Consider the following 20781-nt stretch of genomic DNA (forward strand, 5'->3'; position numbering starts at 1 on the left):
TCGCATTTTGAAACTTTAACCAAGAATTGATCACTGTTGCAATTAACTGTGACATCCTCCTTGATAAGACTTAATTAATTAGTTAAAAATTTCAGTCATTTAAATATAACCATAACCTTTCATGAATGGTTCTTTCATTGATGCTAATTTTCCTTTCATTGATACTAATTTTCCTTACGGATCAATCATACTTTGAAAAATTGGCGTATTCCAAGTGTGAAGAAAGAATCTGGTCAAAAGTTGAATTTCATATAATCCAAATGCATTCATAGTTTTAGTCTGTGTAACTTCACAACCAACAAAACCACGTACCATTTCCTTATATTCTAATAATAAATTATCATTAACACACTTATCACATTCCAGTGTATATTTGCCAATATTGTTTCTAATAATGAATTATCACATTTCACAGGTGTATATTTGTCAATAATGTTGTTTCTGCCATCCTCCTCTTTTTCTTTTCCAAATGTATCAGACTGTTTTATTTAATTGTAGGTTTTTTTTAATATCACCTCCAAAAAATAGGAGTATTATATCGTTTAGGGTTACGAAATCATCCTGTTTATCTTGCCCTCCGATGATAGAGAACTTGACAAAATCAAATTTAGTTCTTTTTTTTTAATGAAAACATCTAATATTTTATCATATATTTGGAAAACATTCTTGAGCTTAAATTTTCTTTTGACATACATATAAAACGAGACAAGTATGCTAATTTATATAATAACTAATATATGTTTCTGTTTTAATTTATAATTCTTTATTAAAATTCTTAAAAAAATGATATTTGTTTTTGTTGAGTAAACAATTCTTACACTACCCATAAGAGCATTCAACCCCAGACCTTCGAGTTGTTGCAACAGTTATGGCAGATACACTTAGTGAGAGAGCAAAGCAAAAACTTATTAGATAGAGAAACATGATTCCTGGTTTAATCTATTTCTATAGAAAAGTTTGGGAGGGAATTCCTTGATGTTTCATCTAATCAGCATAAACACAACTTACCTATAATCAATGTGAAAAACCTCGGGAAAAAAAAATTAGCAGAATTTCTCTTTTTTGTGTGTATGTTTTGAGCAAAAGATTGAACCGACTTTTCAAGTGGGAACTGGAACATCATATCTTACACTTTAAGCCCTATGTGACCTCCATCTTTGTTGCATGCAAGCAATCTTCAATCGAAGAGCTACCATTCACTAATAGATTCGAAGATTTCATACTATCTTCATGCCTCTCCTTATCAAATGCAAACTCAAGTTGTCTCTCCACGGACTTAAAAACAGCAGTTCTTTTAGATCTTAACCGGTACGGAGGAGACGCATTAAATGCTGTACAATTAGGGCCAATGCTGCTATTGCCTTGAAAAGCCGGACTCTCGCATGAACTCCCATCACGAAATTGAGCCTGTTCCCGACTATTTTCGGTTCTTTCCTGTTCACCAGATAATTGAACCCTATTCTTGGTTGTTTCCTCGTTTGGTTTTCCTATTTTATTAGGACTGGTTTTTCTCTTCCGAAATATAGAAGGTGTATTTGGGAAGGTCTTAGCAGCAATTCTAAGAATAGACTCAGGACTTTGAGTACCAAAACCACTGCCCTTCACACAAGGCGGAGTGAAGAAACTTACGGGTGACGTGATAGGAGTAGAGGTCCACTCATGCTGCATGCCTTTCTTGTTTAAGTTATCCGAATCTAATGAAGTACCCCCTTGTAACCTAGGTGGCTCATAACATAAAGGACCATATGTTGGAGTATCAGACCTTAGTTGTGTCTCAACAACTTTGTCTTCGACAATAGCAGAGCTGGTTCTTCGACTCTCGAACTTCACCACTGTCACTGAGTTACAGCTGCAAGGATTAGCATCAAATGATTGGGGCTTGAGTTCTGCACTTTCAGTCTCAACAGACTCACTTGGAATAATACTTGATGAAGCTGCCATATCTTGAACTGGAGTAGAGGATTCCAACTGATCTTTTCCATCTTCCTCCGGCTTACATATATCTATAGTTCCGGATGATGTTTGAGCAGTGGAATCTGATTCTTTTTTTGAATAAACAAGCAGGTTTTTTGTTGCAGCAGGTGTTTCTATATCCTTAGTCTCATTTTTAAGAACAATTTTCACAACTGGAGGAAGCTTCCCTGTAGCCAAATAGAAATCTAACTTCTTCTTCATGGAACTATTCCAGTGATTCTTTATTGCATTATCAGTTCTGCATAAAAAAATTTCACTAACTCGTCAAATGGGATCTAGAAGTAATTTTCCATCAACTCTTTTGTCAACGATACTGGACTAAGCTTTCAAATCTGAACTATGGAGGAAGTGTTGACTAGAAAGGAATGATACCTTCCAGGTAAAACTTTAGCTATTTCAGCCCACTTGTTCCCATATATCCGATGCGCATTCATAAGGGCCAATTCCTCCTCTAACGTCCAAGCATCCTTCTTTATATCAGGATTCAAATGATTGTGCCATCTGCAGAGCATTGATTGAGCATGGAATAAACATAAACGGCAGGCATCATTTGCGATGGCAGAAAATCATATGCAAATCTTTGGAACTTTTAAGAGCTCTTAGGGAATCCAAACATGAAAAGAAGTAAAAAAATGAAATTACCTCTCACGGCATTGTTTCCCTATTCGTCCAGGCAAAGATTTAGCAATGACAGACCATTTTGTAGGCCCATATTTTGATACAAGCTCAACAATTTTATCATCCTCCTGGAAGAGAAAAGCCACAGAAAATTTAGTGCTTGTTTTGTGAACTGCAAGCATAGGAGCATAAAAGAAAGACCCTAAAATGGCTACCTCTTGAGTCCAAGGTCCTTTAACAAGATCTGGATTCAGGACCTTTTGCCATCTATGTAGACATTGAACTTCTGATCTATCAGGAAAAAATTCCGCTGCAAGAGCATATTAAAATGTTAAGATCAGTTAAAGGAAGTCAAATAGAAAGCGCTACTTCAATTGAGATGATGCATTTATTCAATAATCATGACCCTAGGTTTATTTTAGGTTAGGAAAAGCATAGATAGGATATATAGTAGATTCTAGCAAAAAATTAAATGTCAGGTTTGTCTCATTGGAAAAGATGGATATCGGATAAAAAGAGTAAAAATTTTAAAAAGAGATAAGGCAGATTCTGAGAAAAACCTATTTTTTTCCAACTCTTCCCTTTAAAAGTTGCAACAGCATTTCTTAGTGTCTCATCCTGCAATAAATGAAAATGGAAAATGATGTTAAAGAAAAGCAGCAGCTGCAAAGAATGAATATGAGTAACCACTAAACACTGGTTGAAGCTTCGTTTTTACTAGAATCCATGGTAGAAAGGAGCATTGTAATTATTACCTCCTCCGGTGTCCAGCCACCTTTTGCTCGCCTAATAGGGCCAGTGGTCCTCCTGAAAATTCAGTATAAACAATTACTCTCAGCTTTCAAAATAATAAAACTCAATTCAAATTGGTCCAACGACAAAGCGTGAGCACTAGAAGGAACTGCTCAATACAATCTACAATCATAAACTCGACCAGAAAGGAAAGTGTCTAGAGGTAAAAGCAAAATCAGCAATGCTGCACTTAACATAACAATCCAACTCAAATTGTGATGCAAAGAAATACATATTAAGAAGCAAGTTGAACTGAAAAAAAAGATGCTAAAGAAGTTATTAATGGACAGTACCTATGATTTGGTGATGTTGGCGCTGGACTGGATATGGCTGGGGACTTTACAATTGCACTGCCACCGCCTTCTGATACAGAAGAACTTGATGCGGTGGTTAATTGTTTATTCTCAAGACAGCGTTCCTCTATCTTTAACTCAGTCATCTCTTTCTACAATCATCTCAAAACCCAGATATCATAATCAACAACCAAACAAAACAAGTTGAAACCTTCAATAATGACCAATCCAATCCCCTAAAATCCCATCTTTTAACCAAAATCTCCAATCACACCACCGCCAATCACAGAAAGAGACAAAACCCAGATCTTAAAATTCATTAATCAGATCAAAAACAAATAAAAAAGCACCAAAATCTCACATCACTTCAACATAATTCTAGGGTTTAACCTCCCCCCCCCCAAAAAAAAAGACTTTCACGAATCCAAGGTACGTGAGGTTCAAGGAACATGATCAAAACAGTAAATAATAAATAAGAAAAAGAATCAAAAGAAAAGAAAAACCCAATAAAAAACCAAAGAATTCTGATTCATTAAGCTAAACACACCTGAGTGGCGGGAAACAATCTCAGCTCCTTCAAGAAAAATCCTTTTCGAGCCAAACAAGAAAGAACCAAAAAAAAAGAAAGAAAGAAATAAAACGTTCTTTGTTAAAAGGAACTCCAACGTTTCTTCCTCTGTTTCGAAATATCCTCGCCCGTTGAAACAAAGGAGAGACAGAAACACAAAAAAGGGAAAATTAATAAATATAAAAATATATAAAAAGGTTAAGTTTTTATAATTATAACGTTAACATATATCCACCGACGTCTCCGTTTATTGCCGTTATTGAGAATTGACGTGCTTTGTTTTGTCTAATTATGCTTTCAGTTCATGTACTTTTTGTATATTTAAAATTTAATTCTTTTTGTTTAATAATTAAAGTCTAATTGATAACATCGGCGAAGTATTTTCATTAAATTAGATTTTGTGGAACTTTAAAATAAAAAGTTATTTACATGATTAGTATTACACATGAAAATGTCACTAAATATGGGATTGTAAGTTTTTTATTTTAAATACGATCAGCACTATCTAAGAGAAGCAAAATGCCAATACTTTTTCTTTTTACTTGCATGATTTTTATGCAGGTTTAAATTGGCCATATAAGTAAATATTTTACTTTAAAAGTACCATATAATCCACTTTATTAAAAAATTTTTGACAGACTTATTATTTGGAACATCAATTTTGAAATAAAAAGAGTAGATAAATTAAATTATTGAAATTACAAGTAAAGGGATTAAATTTTAAATGTGTCAAGGGTATAGGGACTGAAGGCAGAATTAAACTTTTTAAAGGTTTTCTTCAAAAACCCTATAGGTTAACGGCAGTTAACGGTCCTAAGGAATCCGTAGGGGTGGCGTGGTGGCAATTGGCAAAATGTTTGAAACCTCAAACGGCACTCTAAGGTTTGACAGAAAGCGGGCCCATATAGTGATTAAATATCGAACACGTTCGGCGAGTATCAGTCGATGAGGTTTCGCGGGTATTTTCTACACCGTTGGATTGGGCCAATGGTGTTCGAGGTTTAAAAAGGAGAGGATAATGGAAAGATACGTTTTAACCGATTATTTCAATGTTGACTGGGAGCATCATCTTTGGTTAGGGGAGATAAATAGTTTGCAAGTAAACTACTTAAAAATAATAATAATAATATCGGCCGATTATTTCATCTTTGATGACAGGAAAGGTGTTGGAAAAGCTGCTGCTTCCTATTATAACGAAATTGTTTTTTTTTTTCGTCCTTAAATAAATTTGTTTGTTCCGAGTTCGATTTATTTGAACCTGATATAGTTGACAAAAGTAAAAGTATGGGTTGACTTCAAATATTAACCCTTCCAATCCACTTCCTTGAAGTGATGTGATTAGTATAAAAGTCTTATTATATATTGATGATTAAACAACTACTTTTTAGAGATAATATCATCAGATCTATTTAGGATTTATCTATTGATTTAAGCAAGTTATCTTGTTGTTATAATAGCCCTTGATAAATCACGATCGAGAGTGCTAGACGATAATCTCAAACGAATGTTGTGAATTCCTTGACTCCAGGGTTCTTTCATGGCTTCAATGCTACTATGTTTGCTTTCGGGGCTACTGGCAGTGGAAAAGCTTATAACATATGCAGGTATGGAGAAAAAGACAAGCTTTTATTTGCATGATTTACTGCTTTTCTTTCTTTCTTTTAAAAGTTTCTCAGCTTTTTAGCTAGATGGTAATGGTGTAGTGTTTAAATCATTAGGTACAATGACCCTTTTTTTTTTCTGTTTTTACTAAAATTAAGTTTCACCACAAGGCCATGGCCAAGACCATTCTGTGAATGGTTAAAATGCCTTAGGCCTTGTGCACAAGTTTGTTTATATGCCAAAGTAGAGGTTTCAGAGCTGAGATTTTCATAGTTTGAGGTATGTTAAACGTGATGTAACAAAAGGAACTTCGATATTTGATGACAAATATGGGGAGATTGAAGCCACTAATTAAGGAGCACGTCTATTTAGCCATGTCTGGAATTCATGTTTGAGGAATTGTGAGAGGAAGGCGTGGGGCCATGGTGGTTGCAGTTTACAGAGTTAGTAATGATGGTTGTGGGGTTATTTTTTATGGGAAAACTGAACCTCATAGACTACCAGGTTGTTGATTTCTGCAGATTTTGAATCATTAATTTGCAGGTAATGAAGGCATTGGTCTCCAAGAGGGTACTAGATAGTAAACCAATGCTTATTTCCTTTGTCAGATGTAACTTACATAACACCAAATCTGAAGTACCTTAATGGTTGCTTGATCATTTTGTGACTTTTTCTTTTTTACCCAATATTGAGATTTTATTCAATGTTCACTTTGTTCCATGAACAGAATCCTAGAGAGTACCAAGAATCTCTTCACATTGTTAATTAAACTTGGCTGCTCATATTTTAATGTTGTTTCTTCCATCATCTCAAAAGCTAGAAACTTTATATGAAAGCAAAACTGCAAGCCTGGCAATCCCAAATTAAGAGTGAAGAAAGAATGGGACCATTTATGAAGTCGAAAATTCTGCAAAAGACAGGTGTGCGAGAACTGAATTTCCAGCCTTTTACTCTCATTTTAAGTAAACATCTTTGTTCTTTCAGAAAGACAAAAAAAAAAAAATCTCTCATTTACCGTTGCGAGGGTTTGCTGTTTGCAGTGGAGGTAGACCTGGAAAGGAAAAACAATCGCCCACCGTGGGGCTCGAACCCACGACCACAAGGTTAAGAGCCTTGCGCTCTACCGACTGAGCTAGACGGGCTTTGCTTGTGATGGACTTCTACAGTCCTATACTTATTCCGTTAACTTACCATGTAAATTAATGCACGTAAATTAACCATAAGGTATGATGTAGTGTTTTCTTATCTCATATCTTAACAATATGATCAGGGGTTTAATCTCATTCATGGAAAAAAAAAAACACATTTCATGGTAGATCGTTTTATTTTTTTCAAAGAGTATCCACAATGGTTGCAGTGGTGGTAATGAATGAGGATGAAATTAAGTAGGAAGTGTAATACCCCCTACCCGTATTCATTGTTGGAATAGGGTACGAGGTATTACCGGATTTTACGAATTAATTTTTTTTAAACTTAATATAACCCCTTTATAGATATCTAACCTTCCCTGCAATTTTAAACTAAAAAACAATCCACATCAACCAATTCAATTCAACATATTTTCAAGATAGATTAACGCATATAGATTTACGCATATTTATAAAAAACCAAGATTTGTTAGCCATACCATTGGCTGACCTTACATTCATTTCACAGAATCATTTACTTTATTAGCTTATACATGCCATTAATTTCCAAACTAAGTTTCTTTATATACCGAAATCCTGAGGTTGATAGTGTGATGTGTCTCCGGCCAAATCCGACCTCCGAGCTCTTAACACTACGAAATAGGGGAAAATGAAACAGGGTAAGCACTTTGTACTTAGTAAGCTCATGTAATAAAAATTATACTTACCTAATATTTTCAATACAATATAATAAACATTCATATATCCAGTCAATGCATTATTACCCTAACATGCACATACTCAACATTCAAGTTAGTACAATAATTTCCATGTATCAATAATATATACCATGATTGATGTGTTCATCAATACCATGATTTCCATTTCCTTGTTATTTTTCCATATTTATCCCGTTGAATTTATTGGAATTTTTGATAGATTTTCAGAGGTACACTTTTAGTGTACATTTGCAGGTCCGTCAAATCATATTTATGTACGCACATTTCTATTTCAGAGAGCACACTCCCGCGAACCTCAACCTTGCAGCGGGATTACCAGTCCAGGCTAAATCCCCTGCAATATAAACTCATAGAGTATTGTCGGGATTACCAGTCCAGGCTAAATCCCCTGCAACGACAATTACTCTAATGAGCTTGGATCTGGATTATCAGTCCAGGCTAAACTCAGACCCTAATTCGAATTACCTGTCCGGGCTAAATCCGTTTTACACATATTCTTCGGGAGGGCTATATCAGGATAGGATCACCCGTCCGGGTTAGATCCTTTTTACCGTCAATTCCTTTTCAGAGATCCATCAAATTTTCCTTTCATTCAACCGGGATTTCTTCCTCTTTTATCAAATATGTCAATGTTTCATAAAATTTCATATAATGAACATTCAAACCATATTCACATAAATAACATACATTTCAAGCATTTAAGAATATAATTCAAGTTACATGAACTTACCTTGATACTTGTTCGTGTACAAAAATCTACTAATCCTGAACTTTTTTCCTTTCCTCGATCTAGCTTCGTATTTGAATCTTCTGGATCTAAATAAATAAATTTAATTATCAATTTAATACATTTCAAGTTCATATGCAACAATTTCTATAATTTCATTATTATTATTTATAGTTTATTCAAAGTTGTCTATTTGAGTCATAGTTACTAAATTATTTATAAATAGAGCTACGGAACTCCAAATTAAGATCCGTTGATCCGTTAATTTTTCCTGAAACTAGACTAATATATCTTCTCACCATAAAATTTTCAGAATTTTTGGTTCATCCAATAAGTACAGTTTATTCTTTAAAGTCACCCCTATTCTGTTGTCTGACAGTTCTGACCCTTCTTCACTAAAAATTTATTATCTCTTCATACAGAATTCGGATGATGTTCTCGTTTGTTTCTATTGAGAATAGACTCATTCAGAATTCTATAAATATAAATTTAAGCCCATAATTATTTTTATTCAATTTTTTATGATTTTTAAAATTCAGAACAGGGGAACTCGAATTCATTCTGACCTTATCTCACAAAATTCATTATATCTCATGATTTGTAGATCCATTGCTTACATCGTTTCTTCTATGAGAAACTAGACTCAATAAAATTTAATTTCATATTTTGTTCATCTTCTAATTCGATTCCTACAATTTATGGTGATTTTTCAAAGTTAGTCTACTGCTACTGTCCAAAATTGTTTTAGTGCAAGCTGTTTATTACCATTTTTTCCCTAAGCTTTTAATAAATAACAATTTCATCCTTACTCAATTAGCCTCTCAATTGAGCTTATTTTTCTCAATTAACACTTTATTCTATCATCTTAAACTATTTTACAACCTTTAGGAATCAAAATTTCAGCAAGAGAATTTAATTCCAAACATTTTCACAATTAAGTCCTAAAAATCAATTTCTATTGAAATTACCTAATAAAATCATCTCATAAACAAATTAAAGCTTTAATTTCATTCTATTTCATCATAAACTTACAGCACTCAACCATGGTGACTTTCAATTTCATTCATGAAATCAAAAACTAATGAATTTAATAGTAGGACTTAGTTGTAAAAGTCTTAGAAACACAAAAATTACAAGAAAAAAGGAAAAAATTAACTCACTTGGTGCAAAAATTATGAAATACCAGCTTAGAGAACCCTTCTATGGTGTTTTTAGCTGCTGGAATTGAAGAGAAATGAAGAGAAATCTAGATATTTCCTATTTAGTCCTAGCTTTATTTAGTTAATTTTACAATATTCCAATTTTGCCCTTAATTTATCAATTTTCCTGCTGATTTCATGCCCTTGCGGTCCAGCCCAAATAAATTTTGGGTCTAATTTCCTTTTAAATCCTTTCTCATTAGACTCTTAAGCTATTTAATCATTCTAGCAACTTTTACACCTATTACAATTTAGTCCTTTTCATTTAATTGACTACCCAAACATTAAAATTTCCTAAATATTTATAAAATTATTTTCGACTCGGTCTTACGAGATAGAGGTCCCGATACCTTATTTTACCCAATTTCTTCAATAATTTTTTTCTAACTAACCACTAAATCGGTAAAAAAATTTTATCAATATTTTCATACGATTTTCCTATCATATCAATTTTCATGTAAAAATATTGAAATAAATTTCTCTTTAAATCGGATTTGTGGTTACGAAACCACTATTCTGATAACCTTGAATTTAGGCCATTACAGGAAGTAGCGGCATGAAGTCATAAAGTATGAACTTCATCCTCCAAGCTAGTAAGATAGGTGTCAATGGTGTTAAAGCCCTCACTCACAATAAAGGTTTGCAATGAGTCGATGCAAGTACCCATGTGAGTTTGCAAAGCTTCAATGGCAGTGAGAAAAGCTCGAGTCTTGAACGACCTAAGTATGGATAATGCGTTTGGATCATCATCGTTATGTTGCTATTATGCCAAATCTTAATAAGTATCTTTAACCCAATTATTGAAACTTTTGGGGTTCTTGTGATAGCCACCCTTTTTTATTGAGTTAATGCCAATAAGGTTTTGGTTCAAAAGGGGAATTTCAAGGTATAAAGAAATATCAACATTAGGTTTCCAAAATATATAGTTAAGGACCATTCAAAAAATGAGAGTGTCCTTTTAGTTAATGAGTTTGCAAATGATTTTAACAAGGTCGATAATGATGAAATATGTGAGATTAGGGAAAATTCCATTATGGATGTAATGGATCTAGTAATTGTTAAGGTTACAACAAGTTTAGCATTTAAAGAGAAAGTATTACATTATTGTGAAATTTTAAAGAGGTTGGATGTAGTCTATTCTCATTATTCTCGTCACCATTTAAGGGATCGAGAGTGGATAAGGAGAATCAATAATGAATGCAATAGGATAACCTATGAGATAAGAGTCAATTTCATTAATTGTTTCATCGGCCTTCTCTTCAGATGAGGCAGATGAGACTTTAGCAAACAATGTGCGGACAAACTTCTCATAAGTTGGACTTTAAATTTCAAGAATTTTCAATTTGGACCCAATCCATAGATTTGGGGCAATATTGGAAATGGAAAATAAAAATCTTTTAAAAAATATAAAGTTATAAACAAATTCATAAGAATATAATTTAAAAAAAAACTATAAAAGCAAAGAAATTTTGAAAATATCATAAAATAAAAAAATAAAAAATCCAAAAGTTTTTTTTTTAAATATGAATTTTTCTCTAAAAATATAATTTTTTATATTATTATTTTTAAAATTATAAAAATATATAAAATTGTTAAAATATACACTTTCAAAATGAATCTGGAAAAATCTACATTTAGATATTGGGGGCACGTTTGGTTCGCTGTATTGGATTAGAGGCGTATTGGATTAGAGGTGTATTGGGATTAGAGGTGTATTGGATTAGAGGTGTAATAGCTAATCCACTGTTTGGTTGAATGTAATGGAATAGAGGCGTAATAGTAATCTTGTGTTTGGTTGAATGGAATAGAGGTGTAATAGCATAATAGAAAAAACTAAAATGACTAGAATACCCTTAGCATAAATTTGTTTTGGTAAATGATTATTGTTATTGTTATTTAAATTATAATAAGATTTTTATTATCAATAATAAATAATTTAATCATATTTAAACATAATTATTATTAAATATATTTTAATTAAAATATATAATTTAATAAAATTCTTAATAATTAATATTCTTATATGAATTGACTCAAATCATAATATATGAATTGGACCAAGCAAACATACATTGTATGGCTCAAAAGTAGAAGACAAGAATTTTATTTATTTATTTTTTAATTTGGAAAATAAATTTTTGTTTACTAATTTGACTGTTTTTTAAAAAAAGTAAAATTTATAAACCAAGAAATATATCATTTCTTAAAAATTTTGAAATTCATATCGTAATTTGTTATTATTGTAACTTTCAGAAATAATAAATTGGAAATCTGGTTGACATAACTTTGACTTCTTATAAAGCATTCAAGGATGACTTTTTTTGGGTTTGAGAGATCAAATTATTTGTTTGATTTAAAGAAATACATTGCCTAAAACATTATATTCAGTGTTGGATTCAATTTTTATTTAATTAAAAAAAAACTTGGGAAATGAGTTTAGCTAGCTTAAGCTATTCCATGGCTGCTTATGAATCTTCTATATGCTAAAGCTTATAGATTTGTACCATGCCATAAACAGCTCATGGTTTTGCTCTTCAGAATTGGAGACAAATGTGTCATTTTTAAACTTTAATTGATTTTTTAAGTTATACATTATAATAAATGGTAAGGCTTCTAGGATTGAATTTCTTTGACTGGACTACCACAAAGATATACATACATTACATGGTACTATTACAAACAGGGTGGGGAGAGAAAGAGGAACCATTACTCTCTTCTTTTTTTTTTTGTAGAAATCATTGCCCCACACACCACTAGTAGACAATTCCCATTATCTGATCCCATAAATTGGGCATCAGAATGAACACCCAAACGATGAGGCTCAAAGCAACCAATACTAGAATATGAGTTATTCATTCTATGTTTAACATTCAAGAATTAAGTCAACCTGAATCGGAGCAAAAAGAATTACAGCTTCTCCACAGGAAAACCGGTAACAGGACTTATCTCCGATGCCAGTGACCGTAGCTCATCCACTTCTTCGTTGCTTAGTCTCCAGCCAAGGGCACCTACAAATTCCTTAGCTTGTGCAGCATTTTTGGCTCCTGGGATTGGCATAACATTCTCCTGTGCTATTAACCAGTTGAGCACCACCTGTAGTAAAAAAAGCTCATTTCATAAAAGATCTCAGCACATTTTAAAATACCCCATCGAGTAGTTGCAACTCGAGATGAAAAAGTATGAGAAGAAAATAGCCTGTTTCCACCTATTTGTGACAACTTCCAGATGTGTATCTAAAAGTTACAGGGGAGATGATACATAGATACCAAATTAGGATAATGCCATCAAAGAGGACTTAAAGCACTTGCGAAGCTTTGTGGTTTTTTCTCATCTCATTGTGATCTTAGTGCATGACTGCATATGTTGTTTGGTCGGGGAATGGGTCATGGAAATCAAATATACTTTAAAGAAGACAACTTCTGTACCAATTATTTCACCAACTTGAGCCAAGATTTTCCCAGCTGGTGTAGGCCATGATTATGAGGTTGTTGTAGACGGACTAGTGTCCATGGTTGTAATTAAGCTGAGTCACATATTGTGCAATGAAAAGAAAACGCCATCCAAGCCTAATGCCTAAAGATGTTGGGTGTCCAATGGGCAGCACATGAAATATCGAGTTTCTAATGCACTTGTCTTTTTGCTAAGTGCTATTAATATGACCATAATATTGAAGCAACAGATCTATCAACAGATTTAAGCATATATATATATATACAAGCAAAAGAACAAGAACAAACCTGTGTTGGAGTTTTCCCATAGTTCCCTCCTATTTCCTTAATTCTGATAAGGAGAGGTTGGAGCTGTATATTTAAAAAGACCTTAGCAATCAAGTCTGAAATTAAAATTGGGATACGAAATACTCAAGAGACATACCTTAGTTAAAAACTCCGGAGTGTAAATCCGGCCTCTAGGTCCAGATGGCGGATTTTCTGGTTTATATTTCCCGATAAGGGCACCTGAAACAAAGATATGGCACCCTACTTGTGTTAAAAAGAATATATATGCCAGACTCAGTTTATGCATTTGACAATAGTTCTTGTTTCCAAACTCTGATTATTTGACTTTGTGTACTACATTCCACCTTCGGTGAGATTTTAAAGTAACACCGTTGTCCTCAATGAAATTCAAGACACATACCTTCCCAGTAGAGTTTCAGAATTTTCAGCACCTAAGGCGAGCTGTGAAAAAGGAATCATCAACGATATTCTTCCATAAATAAAGTAAATAAATTGATTTATAGATGATCTCGTGTTTTACCGGAGAGCCATAAACTTCAGCTGTATCGAAAAACGTAATTCCGCAATCAAGACTTCCATTGAAAGCAGCCTTAGCAGCCTTCAATTTCTGATCTGCTTCCACAGCAAGTACAAATCAATCAGATATGCAGAAAGCATAAGCAACAAATGCAGACCAAGAGCTCCACATAGAACATTCTCAACACATCACTTTGTGGCAGTTGTACAAATCAAATCTAACACTAAACCTAGTAATTGGAAGAAAACAATAAATCAATAGTTCTAATCCAAGAACCTGCCAGTATACAAGGGTTACAAATATATAAACATAATTAGAGAGAAAAAAGAGAGTAAAATAATCCAAAATCTAGATATCAAACAACCTTTTAACTTTTGAACCATACAAACACGTTACACAATCAAGAAAACGCTGAATTACATTAAAATATTGGGGGGAAGAGAAGAAGAAAAAACCCATTATTCTGTTATTTTCATTTTATGAAATTACTTACACAAAACACCATAAAAATAAGTAAAAAATCAAAGAAAAATGAGCTGAAAAATGTAAAAGTTTACCATCCCATTGAAAGTTGTTCCAGTAACTGGTGTCACCCCAAGACCATGCTCCGATTCCGAGCCTTGTCACTTTGAGCTCCGATCCTCCTAACTTCAATTTGTCTTCTGTATCTGTTTTGAGAGCAGCGGTAGTGGCAAAATCCTCGGAAGCAACCGCTCTTATTCGGTTGGGTTTCTTGCAACTCAAAACTGAGAAACAGGCACTGCTGACATTTATGGCCATTGATGATATTCCTTTGGAACTCAAGGGCAAATTCTGTACAAGCAATTCCTAACACAAATAAGATTTTATTTTACTTTTCAAAACAAAATATAATTATTTATTTTTGCTGAAGAATTTTTATATCCAGTGGAAAGTAAAGTATCCACAGAAAAATTTCAAGACACGTACGTAGTTTAGCAAGCATCCACAGGAATGTTAAATACAGATAGCCATTAAAACTCAGTACAGAGAGAAGAAGAGAGTTAGAACAATTACAAGATAATTGAGAGCAAAAGAGAGTTAGAAACCTTTACCTTTCAGTAGCAGTAACACCAATTGAGAGCAATGGAAGGAGTGACACAGAGAAAAAGAAAAGAAAAAGGTCGACTGGTTGGCAAATCGAAAGAGTGACTGGTTGTAAAGAAAAAGAAAAGAAAAGGTTGAGAGACAGAGGAAGAGGAGAAGGAATGGGGAAGCCAATCGGGAGGCGAAGGTAGAACGAAGGTAGAACGAAGGTAGAACGAAGGAAGAGGCGACGGAATGGGGAAGCCAATTGGGAGGGTAAAACAGGGAGGGTAAACGATGCAGCACCTAATCTGAGCAGAAGGGCTGTATTACAAATCGGTGGTTTTCACCGATTAGATCTGTATTGTATTACACGCGTATTAGAAACACATTCAACCAAACGATGGAATAAAGATGTATTAGGTGGGGCCCACCGATTAGGGGTGTATTGGCATAGCCAATACACCCAACCAAACATAGTGTGGATATTGAATATGAACGTCCTTATGCATATAAAAAATTTCTAAAATTATATATATTTTTTTAATTTTAAGAAAATAGATATATTTTATTGGGTTTTAATACAAAAGTTAATGTCCGTCGCCCATATACTTAAAAATATTAAATTGATTAACTTTTCCAAATTATAGTATTAATTAAATTAAAAAATAAATACTAAAAAAATAAAAATTATCAAATTCAAAGATTAAAATGTACATAAACTCTTTTTTAAGGAAAAAAAGAAACTCTTTGTAAAACTTGAAAATTGAATTTTGAGAATAAATATGTAATATATAAATTATGGGCTGGATCCGCAGCAAATGATTTCCAAGTGGAAGGCAAGAACATTCTAAATATCTGGTCCACTTAAAGGCAAGCCATCCCTCACCACCTAATGTGGACGGTGGGCCAACAATAAAGCTTTTCAAAATTTATATTAGGTGTAATATCAAGTTTAACCCTTGATGTTTATATTTTTTTCAATTGGACTCTTAATTCTTTTTTAGAGATAAATTTAACCCTCAATATTATAAAAAATAAAATAAAATTGACTCTTTTAATAGAAATACTGATTGAAATATTAAATTCTAATTGATGTTATCGTGACAACACATGTGACAGTCTATATATATTTTATGCTAACATGACATTATTTATCTATATGAGACGCCAATGAAAAATTTAAATTTTATAAAAATATAAAAAAAATTAAATTCAATAAAATCATAAAAAAAAGAAGTTCATAAAAATTCAAAAATATTAGTATGAGACACGTGTGGATTGCTATACAGGTTATTATATTTAAAAATTTTAATTTTTTGGTCAGTATTTCTATTTAAAAATAACTATTTAACTCTTTTTAAAAGACCAATAGTCAAATATAATTTTTTTAAACATTGATGATCAAATTAACAAAAAAATATAAATATTGAGGATTAAATTTAAATTTATCCCTTCGGCTTTTCCTTGAATTGTATGCACAGAAAATTACAAAAGTATATTTTTAAAATATCCTACGTATTTATCAGTTCTTTTCTTTCTTTCTTTTTTAGTTGTCTTTATAAAAGTGTTTTTTTTTTAAATTTAGATTGAGTTAATTTTATTGGAATAATCATTAATCAATAAACCATTCTTTTTAAACTGAGGGTTATAATTATAAATTTAGTTATTAATATTTTCATTTTTAATTAATTTTTTTTAATATTTTCTGTTAAATTAACTTTTATTTTTTATTTTTAATTAAATTTGTTCATTACTCTTTCAAAAAGAGTCAAATTGTTTTCTTAATAAAATGCTGACTAAAGCATTAATATTTAATCTTGACAAGCGCACCATTTATCATATATACCATGTTAATAGATAATTCAAAATTTATAAAAATAAAATATTAAAATAAATCAAAATCAAAATTAAAAAAAGTTCATGAAAATTCAAAATATTAGTATGAAGTATACATAAATTGTCCTATAAGTTATTGTATTTAAAAAAATCATTTCGCCTCTTTTTCAAAAGATTAATGATTAAATTATTTTTTTTAAAATTACAATAATGTAGAAATTATATTAAAAAAATATTTTTTATTTAAACATATTTTAATTCTAACTGAAATTATGAGGTAATATTCCTTAAAACTAATTAAATACAAATATTAATTCCCATTTTGTAATTAAATGAAACATTGACAAAATTTTAAAGGTGGTTTTCGGTGTATTCAAAGAGAAAATATCCTAAAAAGTTGTTTTTTTCATTTATCAGGAAAAAAGGGTAATATAAAGAATTTACCTAAATTAGGAAATTAAATAAAAAGCTTATTTCTGTTTATTTATTTGTTTTAGGTATGATTCGTGAATATTTGGCAGTGGGCACAAAAGATGGAAGAACCTCGAAAGCAAAAGAAAAATATTATTGTGGTCACCATTTATCTTTTCTTTCTAGACTTTTCGATATTTAGTAACTCTTTTTCAATTTAACCCAACAATCATTGCTGCTCTTTACATTTCACTTACTTTTCTCACAGCAAAGTATAATCCTTTGTAAAACATAAAAACAAAAATTTCTAGTTTTAATAAACTAATACCAAGTGCTTAGTGCGTGCACGTTTTACCCTTTTTTTTGTTCTTGAATTTGACAAAATCTGAGATTTGTGAAGCAATAAAAAGAAGGGATAATTTGATAATAATCAAAATTAGCTGTACTTAAAAATCAGTTTTCCTATTGATTTATTTACTTTATAAAGTTCGAGGCCACTCGTAAGAATCTCAAGCCTTTTGACTTTGAGATATCTTCCATCACTCACGCGCTGTTACGTAGTCAACTCCCTCCGTTAATTTCTAAAATAAATCAATTTGCAATTAATTATAATTTTTACAATCCTAAACCCGGTTTTCTTTTGCTCCCTCATATTTTTTTACTTTTTCAAATCAATTTTAGAGTCAAATCCACTCCAACTTAACATCGACCCCAAATTTTACTTTTAAACACACATTCAGACCATACTTCTGTTTCTTTCACCCTTTCAAATAAAGCCTGAATCTTAAAAAGTCAACTCCCTCTTTTTTTTTTTTTTGAATTACGGTCTCGTATTCTCTTCTCTTCTCTTCTTACAGCCTTAGAAGAGGGAAAAGAAAAACAATCACCTAGAGGAATATTAAGCCATGGGAAACAGTGTTAGAAAGTTAAGCCATTGCTGTTCTTGCAATGGCGGAAGCCTTGAAATGATGATGACGTCTCACGTTATGCCTCACCCCTCTGAAGAGTTCGTTGGGCATTCTTTTTGTTACGTTCGACCCGATCCGACTCCTCTCTCCTACTCCGAGAACCACTCATCTTCTTCTTCTTATTCCTCCACCACAACAACTACGACGACTTTTCATTCCATATCCGGAGCTTCGGTTAGCGCCAACTTGACAACGGTTCCATTGGCGGCGGCGTCTTCCACGTTACCTGATAATCGTTCCTCCACGTTCAAAAGTTCTGAGTTAGTTGCTGGCCTTACCTTACAACCAGTGCCACGTGGCAACCCCCATTGTTGGTCGGGACCAATGGATCCTGGGTTCTTGTCGGGTCCGATTATTAACTTCAACAAAACCTTGTCTAATGGTGGTTTTAAGTCAAAGAAGAAAGGTTGGCTTTTTACCAAGAGTTTCAAGAGAACAATATCAGATAAAATGCTTAAATTTTTTGTATCAGATAAAGAATGTTCATCAGCTTTAGAAACCAAAACTAATAATAATGATCCTAGCAGTAGGGGGACTTGGAGTGTTGCTGATGATGATGATGGTGATGGTTATCGGTTTTCAATGAAAAGTCAGAATTTGCAATGGGCGCAAGGGAAAGCAGGTGAGGATCGAACCCATCTCGTAGTTTCAGGAGAAGAAGGGTGGATCTTTGTGGGGATTTATGATGGTTTCAGTGGACCGGATGCACCTGATCATTTGCTTAATAATCTTTTTGATGCTGTGTTGGAAGAGCTTAAAGGGCTGTTATGGAACGATGATAAGGCCGAATCAGATGAAGATATGGGATTGGGCTCTTTTGAAGATAAACAAATTTGTGGGAAAAGCAGTGAAAGATTTGAGCATTCTATGAATTCACCGATGGAAACTTTTCAACATTCTGGTGTCTTGAAAGCACTTTCAGAGGGTCTAAATAAAACTGAAGAGACTTATTTAAAGATGGCCAATTTAAAACCCGAGTTACATGCAATGGGTTCTTGTGTTTTGGTAATGTTAATGAATGGGGAAGATGTTTATTTGATGAACGTGGGGGATAGCAGAGCCATTCTAGCACTGAAAACAGGGTCCTCTAATTTGATTCCTCTTCAGCTTACAATGGATCATAATGTTGATGTTGAAGAGGTAATTTTTTTCTTCTTTTTGCATTTTTATGTTTATTTCTTTGCATTTCTTTTTCAATATTAAACTCAAAAGTGTCTTGTCCATACACCAGGAAGTTGAGAGAATCAGGCAAGAACATCCAGATGATGATGAAGCAGTTGTTAAGGAGAGAGTGAAAGGATATTTGAAGGTTACTCGAGCTTTTGGGGCTGGCTTTCTCAAACAGGTAAAAAGAAAATCAATGACAAAACCATTATTACCAAAGCTTATTGTTTGTTTGTAAGAAGTAGTTGTTGCAAAAATATGGGGGCTGATTTGGATGTTTTTACTCTGATTCTTTTTGGCAGCCTAGATGGAACGATGCACTGTATGATATTTTCAGAATCAATTATGTTGGAACATCCCCATACATCTCTTCTTCTCCTTCACTTTATCATTATAAACTAAGTCCTGATGACAAGTTTTTGGTACTCTCATCTGATGGACTCTATCAGTACTTCACCAATCAACAAGTTGTCTCCGAGATCGAATGGTTCATTGCTTCATTTCCCGACGGAGATCCGGCGCAACATCTCGTTGAACAAGTACTAATTCGAGCAGCTGAGAAAGCTGGTAAATATTTGTTTTATCCTAAACATGTATTATATAATCCAAGGAGTTAAACGAACTTGCTTTGGTGGGGTTTTGCAGGTCTTGAGTTCCATGAATTGGTTGAGATCCCATCAGGGGAACGACGAATGTACCATGACGATGTTTCGGTAATCATAATTTCTTTAGAAGGAAGGATATGGCGATCATTCAGTAAATAGATCATCATAATTATTTCAATCAATTTTCCTCCTTTTGTTAAAGTTAGGTGCAGGTGTTTTCATGTAGGAGTTCATTAGTCGGACTAGTAAAAATCTTTGGAAAAAAAGAAATCATCCATCAATTGATTAAAAAAAAAAGAAAGAAAGCCTAAATGTTGGATTTTCACGGTTTCGTGAATCGTCTTTCTCTTTGAAAATGCCATATGCAAATTCATTTACAAGGACGAATTGAAGGAAACATTGATGAGTTAGAATCTGAAAGTGGGTTTGAAATGGAATGGTTAAAAATGAAGTCATGTGATATCTACTTTCCTACCAAACCTATCGTATTTGAATCCAAGTTCTTCAACTGCTTTTCTGTCATCTCTTTCACTGTATTCTTCTTTAACTCAAACAGAAATTAATTGTCAATTACTATTGCTGAAGTATTAAGCGTTGTTTAAAGTCTTGTTTACACTTAAGCAAATTTGACCAGTGGTAAACTACGTCATTGCATACTTAACGCATGAATTTTTGAAAAATTAAGCACTCCCAAATGATTGGTAGTTAAAATTTTAAAAAATACTTATTAACCAAATGTAAAACTCATCTCATTTGTCCTTTATATCTCCAACTAGTGTTTTAGTTTATAAATGCAAGGAATAGACCTTTCGCAGACTTTCTGGCAGCTTTACAAAAAGTCAGCCAACATGACTTG

At 32.8% G+C, this 20781-nt stretch overlaps 3 protein-coding genes and 1 non-coding gene across 4 annotated transcripts; 1 reads left to right on the forward strand and 3 right to left on the reverse strand.

Annotated features, from left to right (window-relative positions):
• Window positions 1–885: 885 nt before the first annotated feature.
• LOC107889689 (transcription factor MYB3R-3) lies at window positions 886–4445 on the reverse strand. The gene is made up of 8 exons (XM_041076811.1): window positions 4225–4445; window positions 3678–3829; window positions 3348–3399; window positions 3153–3210; window positions 2808–2902; window positions 2617–2720; window positions 2347–2475; window positions 886–2212 (listed from the first exon to the last, which is right to left on the reverse strand). The coding sequence occupies exons 2-8, from the start codon at window positions 3821–3823 to the stop codon at window positions 1141–1143; spliced, it is 1656 nt and encodes a 551-aa protein (XP_040932745.1). The 5' UTR covers window positions 3824–3829; window positions 4225–4445; the 3' UTR covers window positions 886–1140.
• A 2471-nt stretch (window positions 4446–6916) lies between these two features.
• On the reverse strand, window positions 6917–6989 carry TRNAK-CUU (transfer RNA lysine (anticodon CUU)). The gene has a single exon. It is a non-coding gene; the product is annotated as a tRNA-Lys (tRNA).
• A 5265-nt stretch (window positions 6990–12254) lies between these two features.
• Window positions 12255–14689, reverse strand: LOC121206047 (uncharacterized oxidoreductase At1g06690, chloroplastic). The gene is made up of 6 exons (XM_041076220.1): window positions 14452–14689; window positions 13898–13989; window positions 13778–13818; window positions 13514–13649; window positions 13378–13440; window positions 12255–12733 (listed from the first exon to the last, which is right to left on the reverse strand). Exons 1-6 carry the CDS (start codon window positions 14672–14674, stop codon window positions 12548–12550), a joined length of 741 nt encoding a protein of 246 aa, XP_040932154.1. The 5' UTR covers window positions 14675–14689; the 3' UTR covers window positions 12255–12547.
• A 3257-nt stretch (window positions 14690–17946) lies between these two features.
• Window positions 17947–20543, forward strand: LOC107889691 (probable protein phosphatase 2C 23). The gene is made up of 4 exons (XM_016814213.2): window positions 17947–19296; window positions 19388–19501; window positions 19623–19887; window positions 19966–20543. Exons 1-4 carry the CDS (start codon window positions 18094–18096, stop codon window positions 20082–20084), a joined length of 1701 nt encoding a protein of 566 aa, XP_016669702.2. The 5' UTR covers window positions 17947–18093; the 3' UTR covers window positions 20085–20543.
• Window positions 20544–20781: the final 238 nt, after the last annotated feature.

This window comes from Gossypium hirsutum, chromosome A09 (genome assembly GCF_007990345.1).
Source record: "Gossypium hirsutum isolate 1008001.06 chromosome A09, Gossypium_hirsutum_v2.1, whole genome shotgun sequence".
NCBI classification, from domain to species: domain Eukaryota; kingdom Viridiplantae; phylum Streptophyta; class Magnoliopsida; order Malvales; family Malvaceae; genus Gossypium; species Gossypium hirsutum.

Coding starts and splice junctions, on each gene's coding strand:
- LOC121206047 (XM_041076220.1), bottom strand. CDS start 14,674: ATGGCCATAAATGTCAGCAGTGCCTGTTTCTCAGTTTTGAGTTGCAAG. Junction 13,990..14,451: donor GAACAACTTTCAATGGGATG/GTAAACTTTTAC, acceptor CTGTGGAAGCAG/ATCAGAAATTGAAGGCTGCT. Junction 13,650..13,777: donor TCTGAAACTCTACTGGGAAG/GTATGTGTCTTG, acceptor GCATAAACTGAG/TCTGGCATATATATTCTTTT.
- LOC107889689 (XM_041076811.1), bottom strand. CDS start 3,823: ATGACTGAGTTAAAGATAGAGGAACGCTGTCTTGAGAATAAACAATTA. Junction 3,400..3,677: donor CCAACATCACCAAATCATAG/GTACTGTCCATT, acceptor CTGAATTTTCAG/GAGGACCACTGGCCCTATTA. Junction 2,213..2,346: donor GCTAAAGTTTTACCTGGAAG/GTATCATTCCTT, acceptor TTTTTTATGCAG/AACTGATAATGCAATAAAGA.
- LOC107889691 (XM_016814213.2), top strand. CDS start 18,094: ATGGGAAACAGTGTTAGAAAGTTAAGCCATTGCTGTTCTTGCAATGGC. Junction 19,297..19,387: donor ATAATGTTGATGTTGAAGAG/GTAATTTTTTTC, acceptor TCCATACACCAG/GAAGTTGAGAGAATCAGGCA. Junction 19,502..19,622: donor GGGCTGGCTTTCTCAAACAG/GTAAAAAGAAAA, acceptor TCTTTTTGGCAG/CCTAGATGGAACGATGCACT.